This window comes from Talpa europaea, assembly GCF_964194135.1.
Source record: "Talpa europaea genome assembly, chromosome: 15".
NCBI lineage: Eukaryota > Metazoa > Chordata > Mammalia > Eulipotyphla > Talpidae > Talpa > Talpa europaea.
In genome coordinates this window covers 37431595-37450922 of record NC_140083.1, presented here as the reverse complement: position 1 = coordinate 37450922, position 19328 = coordinate 37431595, and the positions used below count along the sequence as shown (strand labels likewise).

Sequence of the window (19328 nt, the reverse complement as noted above, 5' to 3'; positions counted from 1 at the left end):
ACTGTTCTAAGAAGAAACAAAGTCATTCTTAGAATTTTTAGTGATCACATAAGATGCTTTAGCTCCCATTTTTACACAGGTAAAATGAAAAAAAAATATAGTATGTAAGAGAAAAAGCAGCAATGGGCCAAGAAAGATGCTACAGGAGATTTTGGAGGAGGTGGACAGTTTTCTAATGTTACCTGTTGACTGAATTAAATCATAGATGATTTTAAATCATATGGTTCAAGATGTACGTGGGTTTTTATTGTGCCCATAGTCATTCTGCATTACCTGTCTGAATACACCCAGTGTGTATTACCTATGTCTTCCTCAAATATCTTCAAAGAACAATGACTGCATTTATAAGCATCTTTTATGTACCAGACCTGACTGAGGATGCCGTGGCAGATGGAGCCTAGAGTGGTCCTTCATGATCCCTGAATCCTGATCATGGGCCTTACATTGTCACCTTGTCATGAATGTGGGAGTGACCTGTGACTTGTATCTAACCAGTAGAATACGGCAGGTGCGGGGATGGGTGACTACAAGTACATGCTGATGCACAAAAGATTTGTGCCCATTGTGCTGGAGACTTCCCTGGCTTTGTGGGCTCTGAGGAAGCAGGCAGTTATGCTGGGGCTGAAGGCCACCCCTGGGCATATAGCCAGGAAGAAACCGAAGCCCTGGACTGAATTCTGCCTACACTCTGAGTGAGCAAGAAAGTAGATCCTTCCTCAGCACATCTCATCTGAGATTGCAACCCTGGCTGATACCTTGATTGCAGCTTTATGAGACCCTAATAAAGAAGACCAGATAATCATGCCTAGATTACTGACCCAGTGCAACTGGGAGTGAATGAATGTGTGTTGTTTTTAAACTGCTAAATTTGTGGTAAAGTTGCTACCTAGCAATAGATAACGAATATAGATTTTTTTTTATGCATGAACTCCTTTAATCCTCATTACTCTCATTTCATACAATGGGGAAGGTGATAACTGAAGCATGAAACTTAAGCAAGCACACTAAGTCCACAGAGCAGTAGGCAGCTGGGAATTTAAACAAGGCAGGTTACTTTAGAGCTTATGTTCCTAACCAGTGAGGTTATGCTGTCTTTTTGTACTTCTTAGGAAGTTTCACCTCAAGTTGTTTGCAGATCTTAGAGAACAGGGCAAAAGTCCATATGGTGGTGCTAATCTGATACGTTAAAGGAATGAAGATAGCTGGTGTAAGCTGGTGAGTAGGGTGTAGACATGAACCAGAGAGGGGGTGACGGGCACTATCTCATGGTACTCACTGTTCACACAAATGTATCTGCAGGCTACCCTGAGAGAGTGGGACGATGCCATTTGGTGACTGACATAAGACTTGTAGTTACACCTCCAAAGTCACAAGCACACTGACCCCCTATTCCATATTACTTAGGCTATTTGAAACCAGTCATCAACTTTCTTTCAAATGTTCTATTTTTCCCTCTAATATGAACTGTGAGATTCTCACCCCCTTTTGATTCACTCCTGCAGACAGTTTTCTTTGACACATATAAACTTTAACACATAGATTCATATTTATAAGGTTGTTGGTTCTGTGTGGTATCAGTTGGTAGAGCTGCCTGCAAGGTTGGGGCTGGAATACTCATCAAGAAATGGTTCTACTAGGAGATGTTAAGGAAAACTAGAAGAAAATTTCCAAATTCTCACTAAGAACATGGGGAAGAAGTCTACTGCTGGGAAAGTTGCTGTAAAGTTACTTTTGGCATGGTGAAATGCTGTGCTACTCAATTCCAAAGATGCATCTCCAGTGATTTCTAAGGAGAACAAACTAGAGAGGACAGAATTTAAGTTTAAATTGAGAGGCTACTTATGCCAAAGGAAGGTAAAGTGATATTAAAAGGATACTTTAGCTGTTTAAAGTGTATTTGAGTTTATACAGTGAGATAAATTACTTCCCAGAGAATTATAATGTGCAAATACAATCATGAAACAAAGATAAAAATGAGAGCTGTGCCAAAAATCTAAATTTCTATAGGGAGAGGCTCTGGAAATCTTAAATCTCTGGGATTAATGGCATATCCTGGCAGAATTTTAGAATTAGGATTATCACACAATTGAGGAATAAAGTGTGCAAACCAACATTATACATATAAAAGAGATAGGACAGATACAAATTTGAATATTTCAGTGGACCTTGAGAAGGATCTTTCATGGTAACCTGTGGAAAAAACATACCACTGTAGTTGAAAGTCTGTGGTATTGAAGCTCAGTGAGGGTGATACACAAAGAGAGCAAATCCTTGGTAAGGAGAGAAGGCCACTGTTTCTGGTGGGCAGAGGGGCGGGGGAGTTCTAAAGGCTCTGTCTTCGGTACTGCTATGCTCAAAATTCTTAACACTTATCAGAGTTGTGGTTAATTGACAGTTAAGAAGAGTGGTAAATATATGTGATAAGCAGGAAGAGAGACTATTTCCTCTTTCATGTTGGAAAGATGAGCTGAATCATTCAAGAGTTGGTAAAAAGCTGAAAAATTAAGGCAATCCTACACTCAAATGTCATCTCTGTTGTTGGATATGTGTAGGCAAGTCACTTAAGCTTTGTGAGCCTTAATATCTTCCTGCAACATTGGGATACTTATTTATGTGGAATAAATAAGACTGGGACAAGATCAATGGCCAATAATTGTTGCAACCGTTCTCATCTCCTCTTCTCAAATCTTACCAGCTGAATATAATAGGAATAAATGTGCTGAGAAGTGAATGAAGTGTACAGCTGCCCGACTTTCCAAGGAGAGTTATGTTCAAGAGAGGAACCCCAGCTCTTCTGAGCAATTTGTGAGAACAAGATCAGTAAACTTTAGTTGACTGCGAGTTCAATCGAATTAAACACCATTATTTTATTGCGAAATCAATTTTCATCAGCATTAACTGAGTAGAATATCCCGATCAGGAAGGCAATAGTTTTCTTGTATTCTGTTCCCTTTTGCTACAGCTGGAAGAAGGCCATCTTATGTTAAAGGACACTGACAAACCAAGAAAGACAACCAGGGTGTGGAAACACGTCCAGAAGGCAAAGTTGAAGGCAGGACCCTGTTTTACCTGTTTAAAATACAACAAGACCTCAGGAAGGAGAGGGCAGGTGCCTTAAAGTACCTGAAAGACTTTCTTTCCATCTAACTTATTTCACTGAGCATAATTCCTTCTAGCTCCATGCACGTTGCTGTGAATGGCATGGATTTATCTTTTTTGATTGCTGAGTAATATTCCATTATGTATATATACCACATCTTCTTGATCCAGTCATCTATTTTTGGGCATTTATTTTGGTTTCTTTCTTTCTTTTTTTTTTTTTAAAGAGGCATGTATTATTTCTTTGTTTGTTTGTTTGTTTATACATGCACTGGGTACAGTCAGAAGCGCGGCAGGGTGAGAGAATTCACCGGAGCCAGAGCGTGGAGCAGAGCAGGCAGAAGGACCGAAGTACACTGCTGAGGGGAGCAGCAGGTGGCAGGAGAGGTCTGTGCGCTATGTGGGACCCTCCTCTGGTGGCCAGGGAGCAGCCGGGGATCGAACCGGCACCGCAGAGGCCGCGGGCAGCTTCGCAACCCAGCGCTCAATCGCTGCGCCACCGGGGAGGCCAATTTTGGGCATTTATTTTGTTTCCAGGTTTTACCTATTGTAAATAGTGCTGCAATAAACACAGGGGTACAGCTCTTTTGAGTCAATGCTTTTGTGTCCTTTGGGTAGATCCCAAGGAGTGGAATTGCTGGTCATATGGTAGCTCCATTTTTAGTAGATTGAGGAACCTCCAGAGAGCTAAACATCAGATGGTTTCACTTATAAGAGGAATATAGGGGAACCAAGTGAGACATCAGTGTAAAAAATAATAATAATACAAAACACAACAAAGCAAAAACGGATAATTATAAATCAGAGACATCCTGCAGGGGAGGAGGAGGGAGAGGAATCAGAGGGAGGGAGGGAGGAGCACAGGGGACTGAGGTGATGGTGCACGGGTGCATTGGTGAAGGAAACTCTACGGGGACTACACCTGAGGGTGGGGGGGGGAAGCAAATATTGTTTAAAAATGAACAGTGATGTAAAAAAAGGAAAAGAAAAGAAAACACTTTCTTTGATGAAGGTCAAATAATCTGAAGACCCAGTGGATAGAGGTATAAAATGGGAAACTCAGTTCACCTGCATAATACTACCTAACAGGCAAATAGAAAAGAGGAGGCTACCTTGTAAGATACTAAGATTACAAGATTGCTCTCTTTAAAAATATTGAAGCAGAAGTTACCTGTGAAATATAGGTAACTATATTTATTATGCGTACAAGAACTGGGGTACAGGTCAGAGGTGCGGGGGTGGGGTAAGAGGATTCACCAGAGACAGAGTGGGGAACAGAACAGACAGATTGACTGAAATACACTGCTGAGGGGAGCAGTGGCTGAGACAGGAGAGGTCTGCTGCACCATGTGGGTTGCTCCCTTACCCGGGATTGAACTCGTGCTGCAGTGGCTGGTGATAGCTTCAGAGCACTGACCCCTGCGCCACCAGGGAAGGCCCTGTACCTTTAAATTAGAGATAAATCTAGAATCCAAGTTGAAGAACAACTTGAAAAAGGATAAGCTAAATTGCCAGAAGTTTAATAAAAACACATAGTATTCTAGATGTTTGTAAGAAGAAATGATTATGGAAGAGAGAAGTAGAAGACCCAAAGGAAACAGAATATGATTTGATTTATGGAAGTGACATGGGGAATCAGCACTAGAAAGGCAAGTTCATTCTATTCCTTTTTGAAGAGGTAGGGTTTGTAAGAGAGAATATGGTTTTGTTTAGTTAGGGCTTGCAGCACTGCAGGGTAATCCATGAACACTGCCCACAGGCAATCTTCTCTCCCAGCCTTTGAACACGCCTTTCCCATTCTTACTCTGCAAAGACCTCACCTATTACTTCACCAGGAAAAAAGAGCCGTGAGAAAAGGACTCACATATTTTCAGCAGGAAATCTACCCCCTCCAGCCTTTCTGCCCTTGGACTCTGTCTTTCCTCCTGCTGATGCTTCCATTGCATGCTGGGTGGTGCCCAGCCACCCAGCCTAGCCTCTTCAAAGACTTTATTTTTGCTTTCTTCCCCTCTCCCACCTGCATCAATTTCCCTCAGCCTACTAGGTCAACCACATCAGCACACTAACACACTATATCTTCACCAATTTATATGTTTTAAAAGAATCTCCCTCTAGCCCACATGTCCCCTCTGGCTATTGTCCCTCTTCTCTGCTGCTCGGTACAGTTTTTTTTTTATTTTTTTTTTTAAACTTAGAAAGAATTTCATACATTTTCTGCCTCTTTTACTCAAGTCTTAGTCTCATGTCAATCCATTCAAGTCAGCCTTTGGTTCTGACCATCTCACTGAAAAGTCTCCCTTCTTATAGAATGGTATGGCCAGTTCTCAGTCCTGTTTCCTTTGTATCTTATTGATAATAAACCCAGCTTGTTTCTCCTTTCTTAGTGACACGTGGCTCTTGCATCCCAGGGCACCATATTCTCCTGGTTCTCCTCCTACCTCACTGCTTCTGTTTTTCATGTCTTGGACCCAGACTTCTGTCACTGCTGGTCTCTAAAGGGAGACATATTCCAGGATCAGACCGTAGAACCCATCTCACTTTATCTGCACTAACAGCACTCATCGAGGGTGCTCCACAAACTGAGAGCTCCTCTAACCTTCCCCTAAGTTCCTCTGCGAGGACCTGTTTCTTTCTCTGTGGCTCTTGATCTTTGAAATTAGTATCAATATTTTTATCTAATTAAAAGTTTGGGACTTTGGGACTCATCTTAGATGCCTCTTTTCCTCTCCTGTCACATGCAAATGGACAGTAGACTTTGGACTGCTTCTTCAAATCGTGACTTTTTTTTTTTTTTTTTCAAATCGTGACTATTTTTCATGGCTTCCACAGTCCCATCTGCCTAGGCCAGGCCACCACTGGATTTTTGCCTGAAATTTTGCAACAGCCTGCTAACTGATCTCCACTCCTGTATATTTAAATGTCATTTTCTCCATATAGAAGTCAGAGAAATTAAAAAAATAACATTAGTATCTTAACTGTGCAACTCCTGTGGAGGTTTCCTGTCACATTCAGCATGAAACCCAAACTTTTACCCTCGTCTACAAGTTTTACAGGACCTACACTTTTCTCTCCAGCCTCATCCCTTCCTATTTTCAGTCGTGCACCTCCCTTTCTGGTCATATTGGTTTTCTCTCAGTTTATTTAGAAGGTCACACTTGTTTTGACCTCAGTATCTTTGCACTTGCTGTTCCATGGGTCTAGAATCCTCTTCCTCGGATTATATGCTTTCCACCTTATTTCAGGCTCACTCACATTTTATTGCCTCATAAAGACCATCCTTGACATTCCTTTCAACCACAGAACCACATGTCTTTCTGCCCTTTCACTCTGTACTCCTTAGATGAGTTCACTCTTACTGTACTTATCACAGCCTGACCTCAACTTAGACACTCAATGTTTGCTGATTATCTGTCTCCCCCCTAGAGTTGACCAAGGACAAAGACTGTGGATAATCCTAGTATCTGGAACAATACTAGGCACACAGAAGGTACTCAATAAATCATTAAGTGTTGACTGACTATATGAGGATCAGGTCAAAAAACTTCATAATCAAAATATGAGAGATAATCATGGTAGTTACAGTGAACTTTGGGACCAAATGAAGAATTGGCTGGAGAACAAAAACCAGCAATGCAACAAAGTAGGTGGGTGAGAAGCATGGAATCCATGTGCAAGCAGTTTACTTTCAGCGGGCAGCAGGCAGGAAGGCACCAGGGCTGCAATCAATCTCTGAGAGAGAAAAAGAAATTTGGCAGGTGCCATAAAGTATTTCTCCCCAAATTCTGATGTGAAAATCTTTAACACCAGCTTAACATCTAGCTTAATACTAAGTTTTAGAAATATGTAGACATGTGTAAGAATGTTTAATTTCAAAAGAATTTACAAGAATTTACAGAGAAAGAGGGGGGGGAGAGGGAGAAAGAACCGTGACTGTGGTCAGTCTTCACCCACTGACTCCCATAATGTGAGATATACACGAAATGATTTCAGAAACCTACTTGCAAGGTCAAATGCTCTGCCACAGAGCAAAGCGACTCATTTCATTTCATCAATATTATCATAAAGATTTGCATTATGCCAAGGTCTTAAAAGGGAAGCATAAAGGATATGGTTATGGTGTTACCATTTTAACAACATGTATACAAGTTCTTGGCCAACTTAATTTTTCTCTTGACTCTGAAGCCCTGAAAATCACAAATGTAGACAATAAATTGCAACACAGCCTGAAGTGTTGTAATTTCCTTCTCACTTTCTCTTAGTCTTCAGTTACTCAGAGAAGTAATTGCATGACCCCTGTGGCCCAGCACACTTCACTTTCCTTTGTGACTCGAGATTCAGTTTGAAATTCATTTTTATCCAGGGTTATCCAAGCACCTCTATTTTATAGCCTTGGGCAGGGCTACAAGGCTTGGGAGGTTCCATTAGCTCTCCAAACTTCAGCTTGCTCATCCGTTATAAGGGAATGAACAAAACTTATTTGTTGGAGGTATTCTGAGGAAGAGAGGAAACTATATACATGAAAATGGTTCATTTAATCCTTAGAACATACATGAAAAGAATGGCAGCTATTATTTTTATAAGGATCTATAGTTTCCCTCATTCTTTTTCTTGGTATCATTTAATTCTTGTTATACTTTAGGCTTTGTGTTAATATTGTTCAACCTCCTCTCTCTCTCATTTAGTGTTTCCTTTTATTTTGTTGCAAAAGGCCCAGATGCCTTGCATTTCCAATCCAATGGGCCACTTCTCCACTATATACCAGCAACTACCTATCAACATGCTGACAATATAGAGAGCATTCAAATTCTCAAAGTTGTTTCTTCCAGGAACAATCTCATCCAAGCCAGCATTTCCTAAAATATGGTGTATCTAGACAGTGATGGATTAGAGAGGAAATAAAAACCTTTCTTAAAAAAATTTCAGAGTTGCTCAACAGCAACAACAACAACAACAACAAAACAAAATTAAACAGGTAACTATAAATCAGAGACATTCTGCAGGGGGGTGGGGGGGGAGAGGTATCAAAACCAGGGCAGGAGGAGCACAGGGGACTATGGTGATGGTACATGGGTGAACTGGTGGTGGGAATTCTATGGGGGCTGCACTTGAGAAAAGAAAGCAAGCATTGTATAAAAATAAACAATGATGTAAAATATAAATAAATTATTAAAAAATTCAGAGATGGAAATTTTAAACATTTGCATTAGAAAAATATAATCAGCATATCAAATCACAGCAAAGATTAGGATAAAGCTAATGAAAAATGTTTATTAATTCAAATATGCTTAAAGTCATATTAGTTATGGTACAGGTGGAAACAGATAACAAACATTATGAAGATGATGTGTGAGTGACTGAAATTTGAGAAGTTGCTCTAAGTCAGGTCAGCCGATGGGTAAGGAAGGAGAATCAAAGGACCCAGATGATGTATTCTACAGCAAACTGTGTGTGAGATGGTTCTTCACTTTCCCAGAATTATCAGTCAATCCACTTTCACCCAGGCTAATTCTCTAAAGTCAGTTAATTTAAAAACCCTGAATTGAAGGTCTCCCTAACCTAGGAGTGGGAGAATTTTTCTTCAGTGTGAACATAGTAGAAGGAAAAAGCTTTCTCCCTGTAGCTCCTGTGCATGTAGGCTTGAGCCCCCTCTAAAATAGTCTTTGGATACTGGGAGGCTGTGCTGGCCACGGTCAGTGTCACCCCCATCTGACTTCTGTGTGTTCCCAGAGCATGATACTGGCTAGATGCCACACAAAGGGGGCTTGGGTGATATCAAGGCGCAGCTCTAATTCACTACACATAATTTTTCTTTAAATTGCATGCTGGAAGAACTGTTGTTTAAACATCATTGATGCACATGCACCACTTTATTATATTTCACCCATGTTTACTAAGGCATGCGAGAAGTTCAAACATAATAGACTGTCATTTCTCTGAATTGCTAATGAAAGCTGAAGGACTGAACACACAAATCAAGCTGCTCATTTTGCCCCATGCTGTTTGATGAGAACTTAGTATGTACAACCAGCCACACAACAAAGTGGCTCAGTTCTCCGGGGGAAATCCTGAAAGTGTACCTGCTGTAATAAGGAAGAAGCCTTGCTTCGCCTCAGTCTATTTTTAGACACCAGATATTTTCGCACAATTTTTAGCCCTTTCCTATAGCAGAACGCTTAAATGAATCATTCTCATCTTGTCAATTTGATTGCTAAATTGTGCTTGAACTTTCTCTTCAGGTGTTACAGGGCTGCACAGACATTTTCTGCTCAAACAGAAACAAATGAGGGTTAAAGGGAAACCTCTGGCCTTTAAAATTCTCCAGCTTCTAGCTGACCTATATTTCATTCATTAGTCTTGGGCAACAGCTGATTTCCTTAGAAATTTCCTTAGAAATTTGGTGCAGCCTTAAGGCCAATAGAGTTGCTGTAGAGCATACAATGAGTCAGAACATATGTGGTCAGCCAACTTTTTTGTAGGAAAGTATTCTGGATATAATGTAACAAACCCGGCAGAGAGAGAGCTGGCCTGAGGATTTCTGCCTGCTCCTTCAATCCACAAATACCCATCAGGACCTACCATTTGCTAACCATTGTTTGAGGCACTGGAGATACAGCAGTGAACAAGACAAAGTACCTAAAATGCAGGGTGGCTTGCATTTTAGTGAGGGAATGAGAAAGAAAAAAATGATATATGTATGAGTTAGTTTCAGATAGTCCTACGACTAGGGAAAAACCAAATAAACAGAGGTGCAGGCAGAATCTCAGATATATTTGCAGTGCTAACAAAGGTTTCCACTTCATGATCTGGGAAACTTCTCTAAAGGTGTGGGATTGCTCCTTGCAAACATCCTTTGCTCTGGGGTTCTTTTTTTTTTTTTTTTTTTTAAAGATTTACTTATTTATGCATACAAGAATTGGGGTAAGTGCAGGGATGAGAGGATTCATCAGAGAGGGTGGGGAGCCGAACAGGCAGACCACTGAACTACACTGCTGAGGGGAGCAGAGGGAGAGACAGGAGAGGTCTGCTGTGCCATGTGGGTTAGCTCCCTGGCTGGGGATTGAACTCATGCTGCAGTGGCTGGCGATAGCTTGACAGTGTCTTTAACCCCTGCGCCACCTGTGAGGCCTGCTTTGGGTTCTTGATGCCGATGGTGAGAGTCTCTGACAGGGCGCACCCTGCTGTCCTCGCCTCTGTTCCTGGGGTGCAGGTAGCGATGGCACATGTTCCTTGGTATTGCCCTGTGTTCCTGAGAGGGTCATTCCCTCACTGACAGCAGAGTTTAACTCAGCATCTTTGGCATGCACTGTAGTGCATTCTTTAAAATAAAAACATTTTATTTTGGAATACTTAGAAAGTAACCAAGAGTGGCAAGAACATTACAAAGTACTCCTTTACATCCTTTGTCTACATACACCCCGACTTCTACTTTTTTCCTAAATCACTTAGGAGCACACTGCAAATATAATGGCCCACTATCTTTCCTTGACCCAGCTGTGCTGAAGTATAACTGACAAAAGTATGACATATTTAAGTGTACAATGGGATGACATTTACACACACATCATCCAGCACCTTCCTTTGTATGAATCAATCAGTTGCTTGACTCAACTGACTTTGCTTACTCATCCATGACGCTCACCCCCTTTCTAGAGGGGTTCAATGGTACAACTAAGCAGAGGGAGCAGAATCAAGCCTGGAAGTCAGAGTAAATGCCCTTGATACACCTGACCAGTGTTACAGCTCAAAAACCCCAGTGTAAATGTAACACTATATTATCAGCTATAATAATGAAAATTTAGACCAATGAAGCATCAAATTGTGTGCATAACAAAGACAGAGAGATGCTGACCAAAGAGGGCAGAACCTTCAAAATTCCTGTCCTTTCCTCTTTAATTCAAGGTTGCCAGTTTTTCTGTGGTGCCCAGGGCACCTGATATTTTCTGACTTTGATTTTTGACACCCGATTTGATGCTGACTCTTTGTGGATGTATTTTAAACAGCTGGAGTATAGATTTCTCAGGCTATTGCATATTTCAGATTCTCAACTCCATATCCAAGTATCCAAATGTGAGAAGCAAAAAAGACTGATATCAGTTTCATACCAATTTGACCAAACTGATGTGTCTTTCTTTATATTCGGGGAGAAAAAAAATCCACACAAAGTTTTGTGGACTTATTCTGGCTACGAAGTGAAGCCAGTATTTCTGAAGCATCAAAGCTGGAAATGTAATATATAATAATATGAGTGATTGGCATCCTTCTGCATTTGTGAATTGCTCCAAATTCTTCATCAAAGCATAAGCAAAGAAAAATGTCCTACCTGGAAAGAGGAGGAAAGTCAAATAGATAATATACTAACTCTGGACCTGGAGTTGTAGTGTAGCATACTGTTTTTTCTCTTCACTAATGTTAGACAGCCATGATTGAATACCTTATCTCTAAGTGGGTGAAGCCACAAATTAAAGCAAAATCTGTCAAACCCAGAGTCTGTACAGATTTTCTCTAATAATTTGGATAAATCCTTCAAGCAGTCATACTTTAATATGCAAGTAATCTCTCAAATACTCAGATCAACACATTTTTATTTTACAAAATACTTTTATACTCAGAATTCATCTTATCTTTGAAAAAACCATGGCAGAAATGAGATTGAAAATATTCCTCCCTTAATGCCTAGGAATACTCATGTCATTTTTTTTTTTTACTATCATCATTCAAAATTTTTAAATATGAAAGACTAAAAAAAATTTAAGAACATTTTATGTCATAGAGATGCAATTAAATGACTGCTGTCCAACTAACATGAATAATGCATTTCTCTTTTATACAAAGCAAATACATTTTGTTCCTAAGTGATGCTTAATCCATTCTCCTTTTGGGGGGAAAGAACAGGAAGGTATTATAAGGATTTATAGTTAGAATTGGCATTTAATGAAAGATACATATTTGACTTATGATTATAAGATAACTGCTATAATAATTTTGGGTTGGGGCATAGTGGATTTTGATGTTAATGAAAAGCAACTTAATATTTAAAGTTAGCTTCTTGGAACAGAATTATTAACAATTACTCTTTATTATGCTATTGAAATAGTGGAGCCCATATTAAGAAATCTTATCTATATGTCTATGTAAATATTGGCTACAGGAAGCACCAGGTCTATATTTACAGATCAAGTTTTAAGGAACAATATAAGTTTTCCTCAAACTTGGACAGAGGAGCTTATAATGCACTCTGCTACCCTGTACTCTTCCTCCTCTCTATCCCCACCCTATCCCCACCTCTTGCATCAAGACATGCAAGAGATGCATAAAAAAGTACTCATGGAATGGTCAAACTCAATAGCCTTCAGGGGGTCACTAGGAGTAGAGTTTGGAAGGAAGATGTGAGGAAAAGGCATAGCTTCTTTAAGGTTTCAGTTTCCTTTGGTTTGCTTACTCCCCAGAATTGGAGCAACAAAGTAGTTCTGGGGTGGCCTGAAAGAGTAAGTGCTTTTGCACTCAGGAGATCCAGGGGCTGACAGATGAGTCAAGATGTCCTTTAGATCTTCTTTCAATTCCTTGATGCATTTTTCTCAAGATACATCTTTCCTTGCTGCCAAGGTGGTGTAATAGTTTTGAGGGAATTTCGATTGGAAGGTGAGCACAGGAACAAGGAACAGAGGCTGTAAACTTGCAATTAGTACTTAGTCCAATTTACTCCACTAGGAGAACAGTTAGGGATTTTTAGCTGAAGCTTCAGCAAATAATAGTGTGCATTTCCCCACTGTTTCCTCTCTGCATTCCTCTTTCTCTTTTCTTATGGAATTACTAGGGATAAAGATGACCATGGTAGGTGACTGGTTAAGGTTTCTGAATGCTGGGCTAGAGCTCCTTTTGATTTAAGTGACTTCTTTATGCCAAAAGAAGAATAAAGAATACTCTTCAATAAGACAATAAAGTAAAGGTTCAAAACTCCAAGTCTCTGAAGTCAGTTAGGAAGCAGTTTTCAAGATGGCCCTTAATTTTCTCTTTAAGAGAACCATAAGTAATAAATAGTTATTAACCACTTTGTTTTCTTAGCCATCTGGCTGACATAGTCTTCTTTCACTTGGACTGTTGTAAACAACTAGGAAGATTTTGCAGAACCCTGACCTTTCTGGCTGCTATCTTATGATAAATGAACTAAAAGGTGTTTGCCCATTTTCAAACTCCAGAAAAAGAACTCATTAAGTCTACACAGAAAGTTCAAGACTCCATTGACATTTGAATTGCCTTAGGAGGAATGAAAGGGAAAATTCTATCACAAAGAATCACTTGGGCATCATGAACTAAGAATTATGATTAACAGCTTCGATATAGCTAACATGTAATTTAAAAAATGACTTAATGACTTTAAGGAAAAATCTGGCCCTCAAACATGCATTATAGTTTAGCATTTATCACTAGAGAACTCATGAAGGGAAACATGATAATATTCAGCGCTTTAATTAGCATTAAATAAAGTGGTAAGGATATTGGGAAGTTTCTTTACTCTGAGTACTGGGTAGCGAGGCCAAGAAGGAAGTGATGGAGAGCTAGCATTCTTGAACTTCAAACTGTGGGTATACCTTATTGTTGACAAGAATGCTGAGACCAACACAGGCTACCGCTGAGTTTTGCTAAATGTAACCAGTACTAAGAATGATGTTGTATAGTGTGGAATAGAAGAAATCTCAGCACGAGCTGATGCCATCTATACACAGGATTCAAATTGCTTTAGAATCTTCAAAACATGCAAACAACGTTTCATAGGCACAATATGTCTCTACATGAGCCATGTACTTTCATAACAAATCCTAGCTTTCAGAATAAGAAAAACCACATTTAATTCTTACAAAAGAAAATAATAATCATGAACTCTGTTGCTCAGAAAGTGGATTCATCTTGCTCCTTATTCAAATGGAGAATTCCCCTTTTACTGACAGATTTGCCAAACCATTCAATTTAATGTTGGGAATACTGCGCTGTTTCTCCTGAACTGCTAAAACTCCTGTCCTCTAAAATCCCACAGGTACTTAACTGACATATATAAAATATAAAAGGATATTGTTTTAGATATATGTATGAAATTAATAATGCTTTCAACCCTTCACTTGAGAACAGTTGCATTCTATAAGAGGTTTTCTAAGAATTACCTAGTTGGATCAAGTTTGGATACTAATTTGAATTTTATTCCCCTTTTAATTTTAGAACTTCTGTGTCATCCTCAAATTAAATGTTTCAAAATATTGACATTCTGGGCAAAGACATTTTAAGATAGTTCTCCAAAATGGTTTGTTGAAAAAATAAGTATCACTTATTGTCATTACAAGGATATGAACCGAAGTTTTGTAAGAATACAAAATCCCAAAATTCTGCAAGAGCTATCCAACGGAAGTAAATTCGGTTTTAAAGAGATAAGAAGAAAGGAGTAATTTCTTATTCAGCATATATATGATCTGCTACAGCAATTCTGAACCCTTTGTTCTGCAAGTTTGTTTCAATAAAGAAATAGATGCTGTGAAAGTCATCCCCGGAAAACAGAGGTGAGAGTAAGTAAATGAGCAAGAGCTGATATAAATTCAAGTCATTTTACAGAGGATTTGCACACAGATGACTTCTCACAAGTTGGCAAGCTTTTCCAAAGTCTAGATTTTATGAACATCGTCGAACATATTGTGCAGGATGTAGTCTGTGCCTGATGACATAGCACGATTTTTATTACCAAGTTGGAATGACTTAGGTCCACCAAATAACAGGGTTCAAAGGAAAAACAGCTGAAAAATCCAACAGTCTGGTCTAACCTGGGATGCTCTGTCTCCTCACAGCCAATGCTCCATCAGGCGGCTTTGTCTGGCTGGCAGATTTAGTGTAGGGACTCTCATCTGCAAAGGTACAATGAAGGGTTTGGTTAATTTCCATCCAGTTTCTAATGCAGTGAAGATTTTTAATGGATTGCAATCCTTCTGCCAGAGAGAGGTGATAAGGTAGGGTGTGGTAGGAAGAGGCAGTAGACCTGGGTCCTAACCTTGGTTAAGCTGTGGAACAAGACATTTTAATGCTCTGAACATCAGTTTTCTCTCCTAGAAAAGAGCGATACGCTTTCTCAGCTCTTGGGATTGTGAGGACCAAACTATTGTGCACATGAAGGCATAAAGTGGTAAGAAGTATGCAAATATTGTATACGAATTATTTACCTGCCACCTCCATTCACTGATAACTAAGTATCAGTGAGTATCAGCAGCAGAAGACAAAGGAATAAAATGGCTCATTGGGCACAAAGAATAATCAGGTAGAAGAACAAAGGAAATGAAATGTTACATTTCAGGTAAGCAGGTGACAGCATTAGTATCGCAGAGAAATAAAGACAGACAAAATTAGAAGGTTCCTCATGGGTGTAAATTGACAAGAGCAGAAATGGAAGGAAAGGGGTATTCAAAGACCAGAGAACCTAGAATAAGAAGAGAGAAGGAGTGATGGTTTGGCAAAATAAAACATATACTGCAATGAGCTTATTTATTTGTCTTCTTTTAGAAAGAGATGAAAATAACCCGCAGAACCATAAAAAGAGCAACTGAAGAGAGAAGGTTTGAAGCTCAGCGTATGTGTGAGAGTAAGGCAAGAAGCTGAATGAGGACAACACTGGGTGACCAGATCACAGAGGTGCTGGATCTGTCAAATTCTAAGTCAAGTGCTTTTAACAAAATTTAGAAGAGAATTTAATTAGAATATGGAAGTATTTTTTATTTAGGACGGTAAATATCAGGATTAAAATAGAAAGGAAGAATTCTTCCTAGTTTGCATAGGGCATTTGTATGAAGTAAAAGAGATGTCTGAATAACAACCTTAGATATTTTCAAGAATAAGATGTGTACGGCCTGAGTATTATGTAAAATAGTAATCTAGCATCAAGTCACAGGACCCAAATGTCACTCTGGCCACACTGTCAGGTTGGTTTGTTGTTTTTGTTGTAATAGAAATTCATTAAAGAATTAAAAAGAACCATACTGTGTATGGCAGACTATTAAATGTAATAAGGATTAAATTCAGCAACAAGATTTTGTCATCTGAAAACATTAATTCTCCCAACTAAGAGGTTTGTGTTTCAAAATTGAGGGGCTTGAGTCCTCTCTGGAATGTACTTCTGTTTGGAATGATTCATGATTTCTTCATAAATGTAACAAGGTCTTTATAAGCAATGGCACCAAAGGAAAGATTAACACTGCTGCAAGCTGCAATTAACTTATAAAAGGAAGTCACGCTGTTACATGTTTATGTTTCATTTGTCACACAATTCTTTATATTCTTCCAACCATAAACTACCAACTTTATATACCAATACAATCAACAGCATGATTTTTGCTTATGAAGCACTATCCTACATCTTTGATTCTTCTCTTCACAAACACATTTTGAATGTAATCACCAACCACAAAACAAAATGCAAGCCTTACACTGCAAGCCTCCATTTGCCCCACAATTCTCCCTGAGTATCTGAACATTTTTCTCCCAGTGTTGACTCAGTAACAGCGATCTACTTTACATAGCACCTATGAAAAGAAACATACTATTAAAACACACCATATTAAAATCTGGATTTTGTACAAAGCTGATCTAAAAACATATTTCCTTTCATTGTCCAAAACTTTGAAACTGTGTATTTATGAGTACAGAGCACTGAGCCAGGAGATAAAGATCATAACGACCAGTTTTAGAAACAACATCTTGGAAACCTAAAGGTTTTCCTCAATTTTTAATTTGTCAAGATTCCAGCCAATTAAAGTTTTGGGTTGAATCCAGTGTTGGATTTTCTTAAAGGGCAATAAGAGATTTGCCCAGGAGACTCTGCATTTTCTACTTTTTTTTTTAAAGGAATTTACCCAGTTTGCATTACAGAAGTAATCAACCTTGGTCAAAGTGTTCTCTCATTTATATTTGAAACAGTTTCCATGATCTAGAGAGGAGAAAGTCTAGCTATGCATATCCTTAAAAGGCTGAAGCCGGCCACATGGCCGGTCTCCACATATCTACCTCCCAGCCCTGGCCCTCACTTTCAGTACTGAGAGTCCTTAGGTATGGGTGAAAGAAAACAATTATCAGGAAGTCAAAAGTGGTATTGGTCAAAGGGCCACACTAAAATAATGTCCATGTTATCTAAGAAGAGCTTGCCACAGTCACTCAGGGTGAAAACAATAATTCCTAATGGAAGCAGATCTTGGCAGATTTATCAGCAGAGTTAAGGAGAAGAGGCAGAGCAGCATGAGAGCAGGTGAGTCTGTTTCTTTAAGGAAACTCCCTGACACTATCTCACTATTTTAAACACCTAAGAGGAGCATGGGCCTTAAAAAAAACTTAGCCATCCAAGTGGACATCAACTCCCTTAATACAGTTTACTCAAAGTCAACTCTTGATTGAAATTCTGTTTGGAAGTAGAGGAGAGAAGACACTAAATGAGTAAGTAACTGATGGAGTCATAAAACCACATTAAAAGATAAATTTTTTTTAAAGCGGTACCCATTTTTTCCTTGAGATAAAGTTGTAGAGTGCTCAAGAGATTTGTGTGGTGTGGTCTCCCCATGAATCCGGTAATGGAGATTTGTAGATATATCCCTAGAATTTTATGATTATAAGGGATGATCTAGAGCAGAAAGCACTTTCATTTTAAAGTTGGAATGAGGCCCAGAGCAGCACATTTATAAAGGGACACAGATCTAAAATGAGTCAAGACTTGGTTTCTGTTCTTTTTTTTTCTTTTAAAGATTTATTTATGCATACAAGAACCGGGGTACAGGTCAGAGGTACAGGGGGTGCAAGGATTCACCAGAGACAGAGGGGAACAGAACAGGCAGATCTACGGAAATACACTGCTGAGGGGAGCAGCAGGCAAGGCAGGAGAGGTCTGCTGCGCCATGTGGGTAGCTCCCTGGCAGGGATCAAACTCGTGTTGCAGTGGCTGCGGATAGCTTCATAGGTTGTATCTTAACCCCTTGTGCCACCAGGGAGGCCCCTGTTTCTGTTCTTCTTATTTCCCTGCTCTTTCCTCCTTATTTTATTTCCTCTTGGATGAACAGCGAGACTGGGTAAGTCCTCAGGTGCACGTTTCTGTATCACGCAGGTAAGTGAACAGGCGTACCTCTCCAGCAGAGCATGAGTTAACTTAATTCTTAGAGAGAGGCTTATCCAAACAAGTAGTCATAGTCAATTCCTTTTGTGTATATAAATCTCATTTCTCCCTCCACCACATATTTGTGTACCTAAACTAAAATTACAGTACAGAAACAACTTATACTTTTCCATTCACTTTTCTGGAAGAAAAAATTCCTAAAGAAATGCCAGTGCAAAGCTCACTGTGCCACAGGAAAGGCATCAAAAGCTTTAGTGAACTATAAGATATCTGCCAATTCTTTTCCTTTATCAGGGAAATACTAACTAGACATTCAAGTTCCAACTAGTTACATAAATGAAAGAAAAAATAGGTCAGATAACTAGGAAAGGAAATCAACCAGTAGGGCCTAACACACACTAGACATTTATTAAATATTTATGCTGATACATGAATGAATTATAATCAGTTTCTCAAATGAGAGTATTTATTGTAGGAAAAGAACCCCCCCAAAAGTCAAACAACTGTTATAAGTTACTCTCCTTCCTCCCTATTTCTTTTCCTAGGTTTGTAGTTTGTTCCTCTTTAAAATCTTGCCATCACACAATAGTTTTCAAGTATTGACTTACTGTATGCTAAAAATTAGAAAAATATATCTTAATATTATATAGTTTGCTTTAGATTACAGAAAAATGTATCAAACAATCTTTAAAACAATGCCCTTAACAGCCAGAGGGGGAGGAGAAATGGGACGTGGAAGAACACACTGGACTATGGTGGAAGACTAGGGGGGCTTTGGTGGTGGGAGGCTATGGTGTCCACATCTGAGGGGAGAAATCCTATACTGTCAAAAAATTAACAAGTTGTATGGATAGAGCTGGAAGGGATCATGCTCATTGAAATAAACCAGAAAGAAAAAGAGAAATACCGGATGGTCTCACTCATAGCAGGGATTTAGAAAACCTAAATAAGGGACCAGGGAAAAGACTAATTAATACAAAGTAAAAATCAAAATCAGCAAGCAACTATAAACCAGAGGCACACTATGGGGTGGGGAGAGGAAGGACTAGGGTCAAAATAAGCGGGGGTGAAATTGTATGGGGAACAACCAAAATGAAAATGCATA

General features: G+C 39.3%; 1 protein-coding gene across 15 annotated transcripts in view; it reads right to left on the bottom strand.

Annotated features, from left to right (window-relative positions):
* Window positions 1–19328, bottom strand: part of GRIP1 (glutamate receptor interacting protein 1) — a gene marked incomplete at both ends in the record, with an annotated part of 674847 nt that overhangs the window by 177358 nt on the left and 478161 nt on the right. For 13 of the 15 annotated variants that reach the window (XM_084256509.1, XM_084256515.1, XM_084256502.1 and 10 more), the window contains one exon: window positions 14904–14984. The exons of the other annotated variants lie outside the window; for them this stretch is intronic. In XM_084256509.1, the coding sequence (XP_084112635.1) occupies window positions 14904–14984 (81 nt within the window). The remainder of the gene's footprint in view (window positions 1–14903; window positions 14985–19328) is intronic. 15 annotated transcript variants of the gene reach the window in all.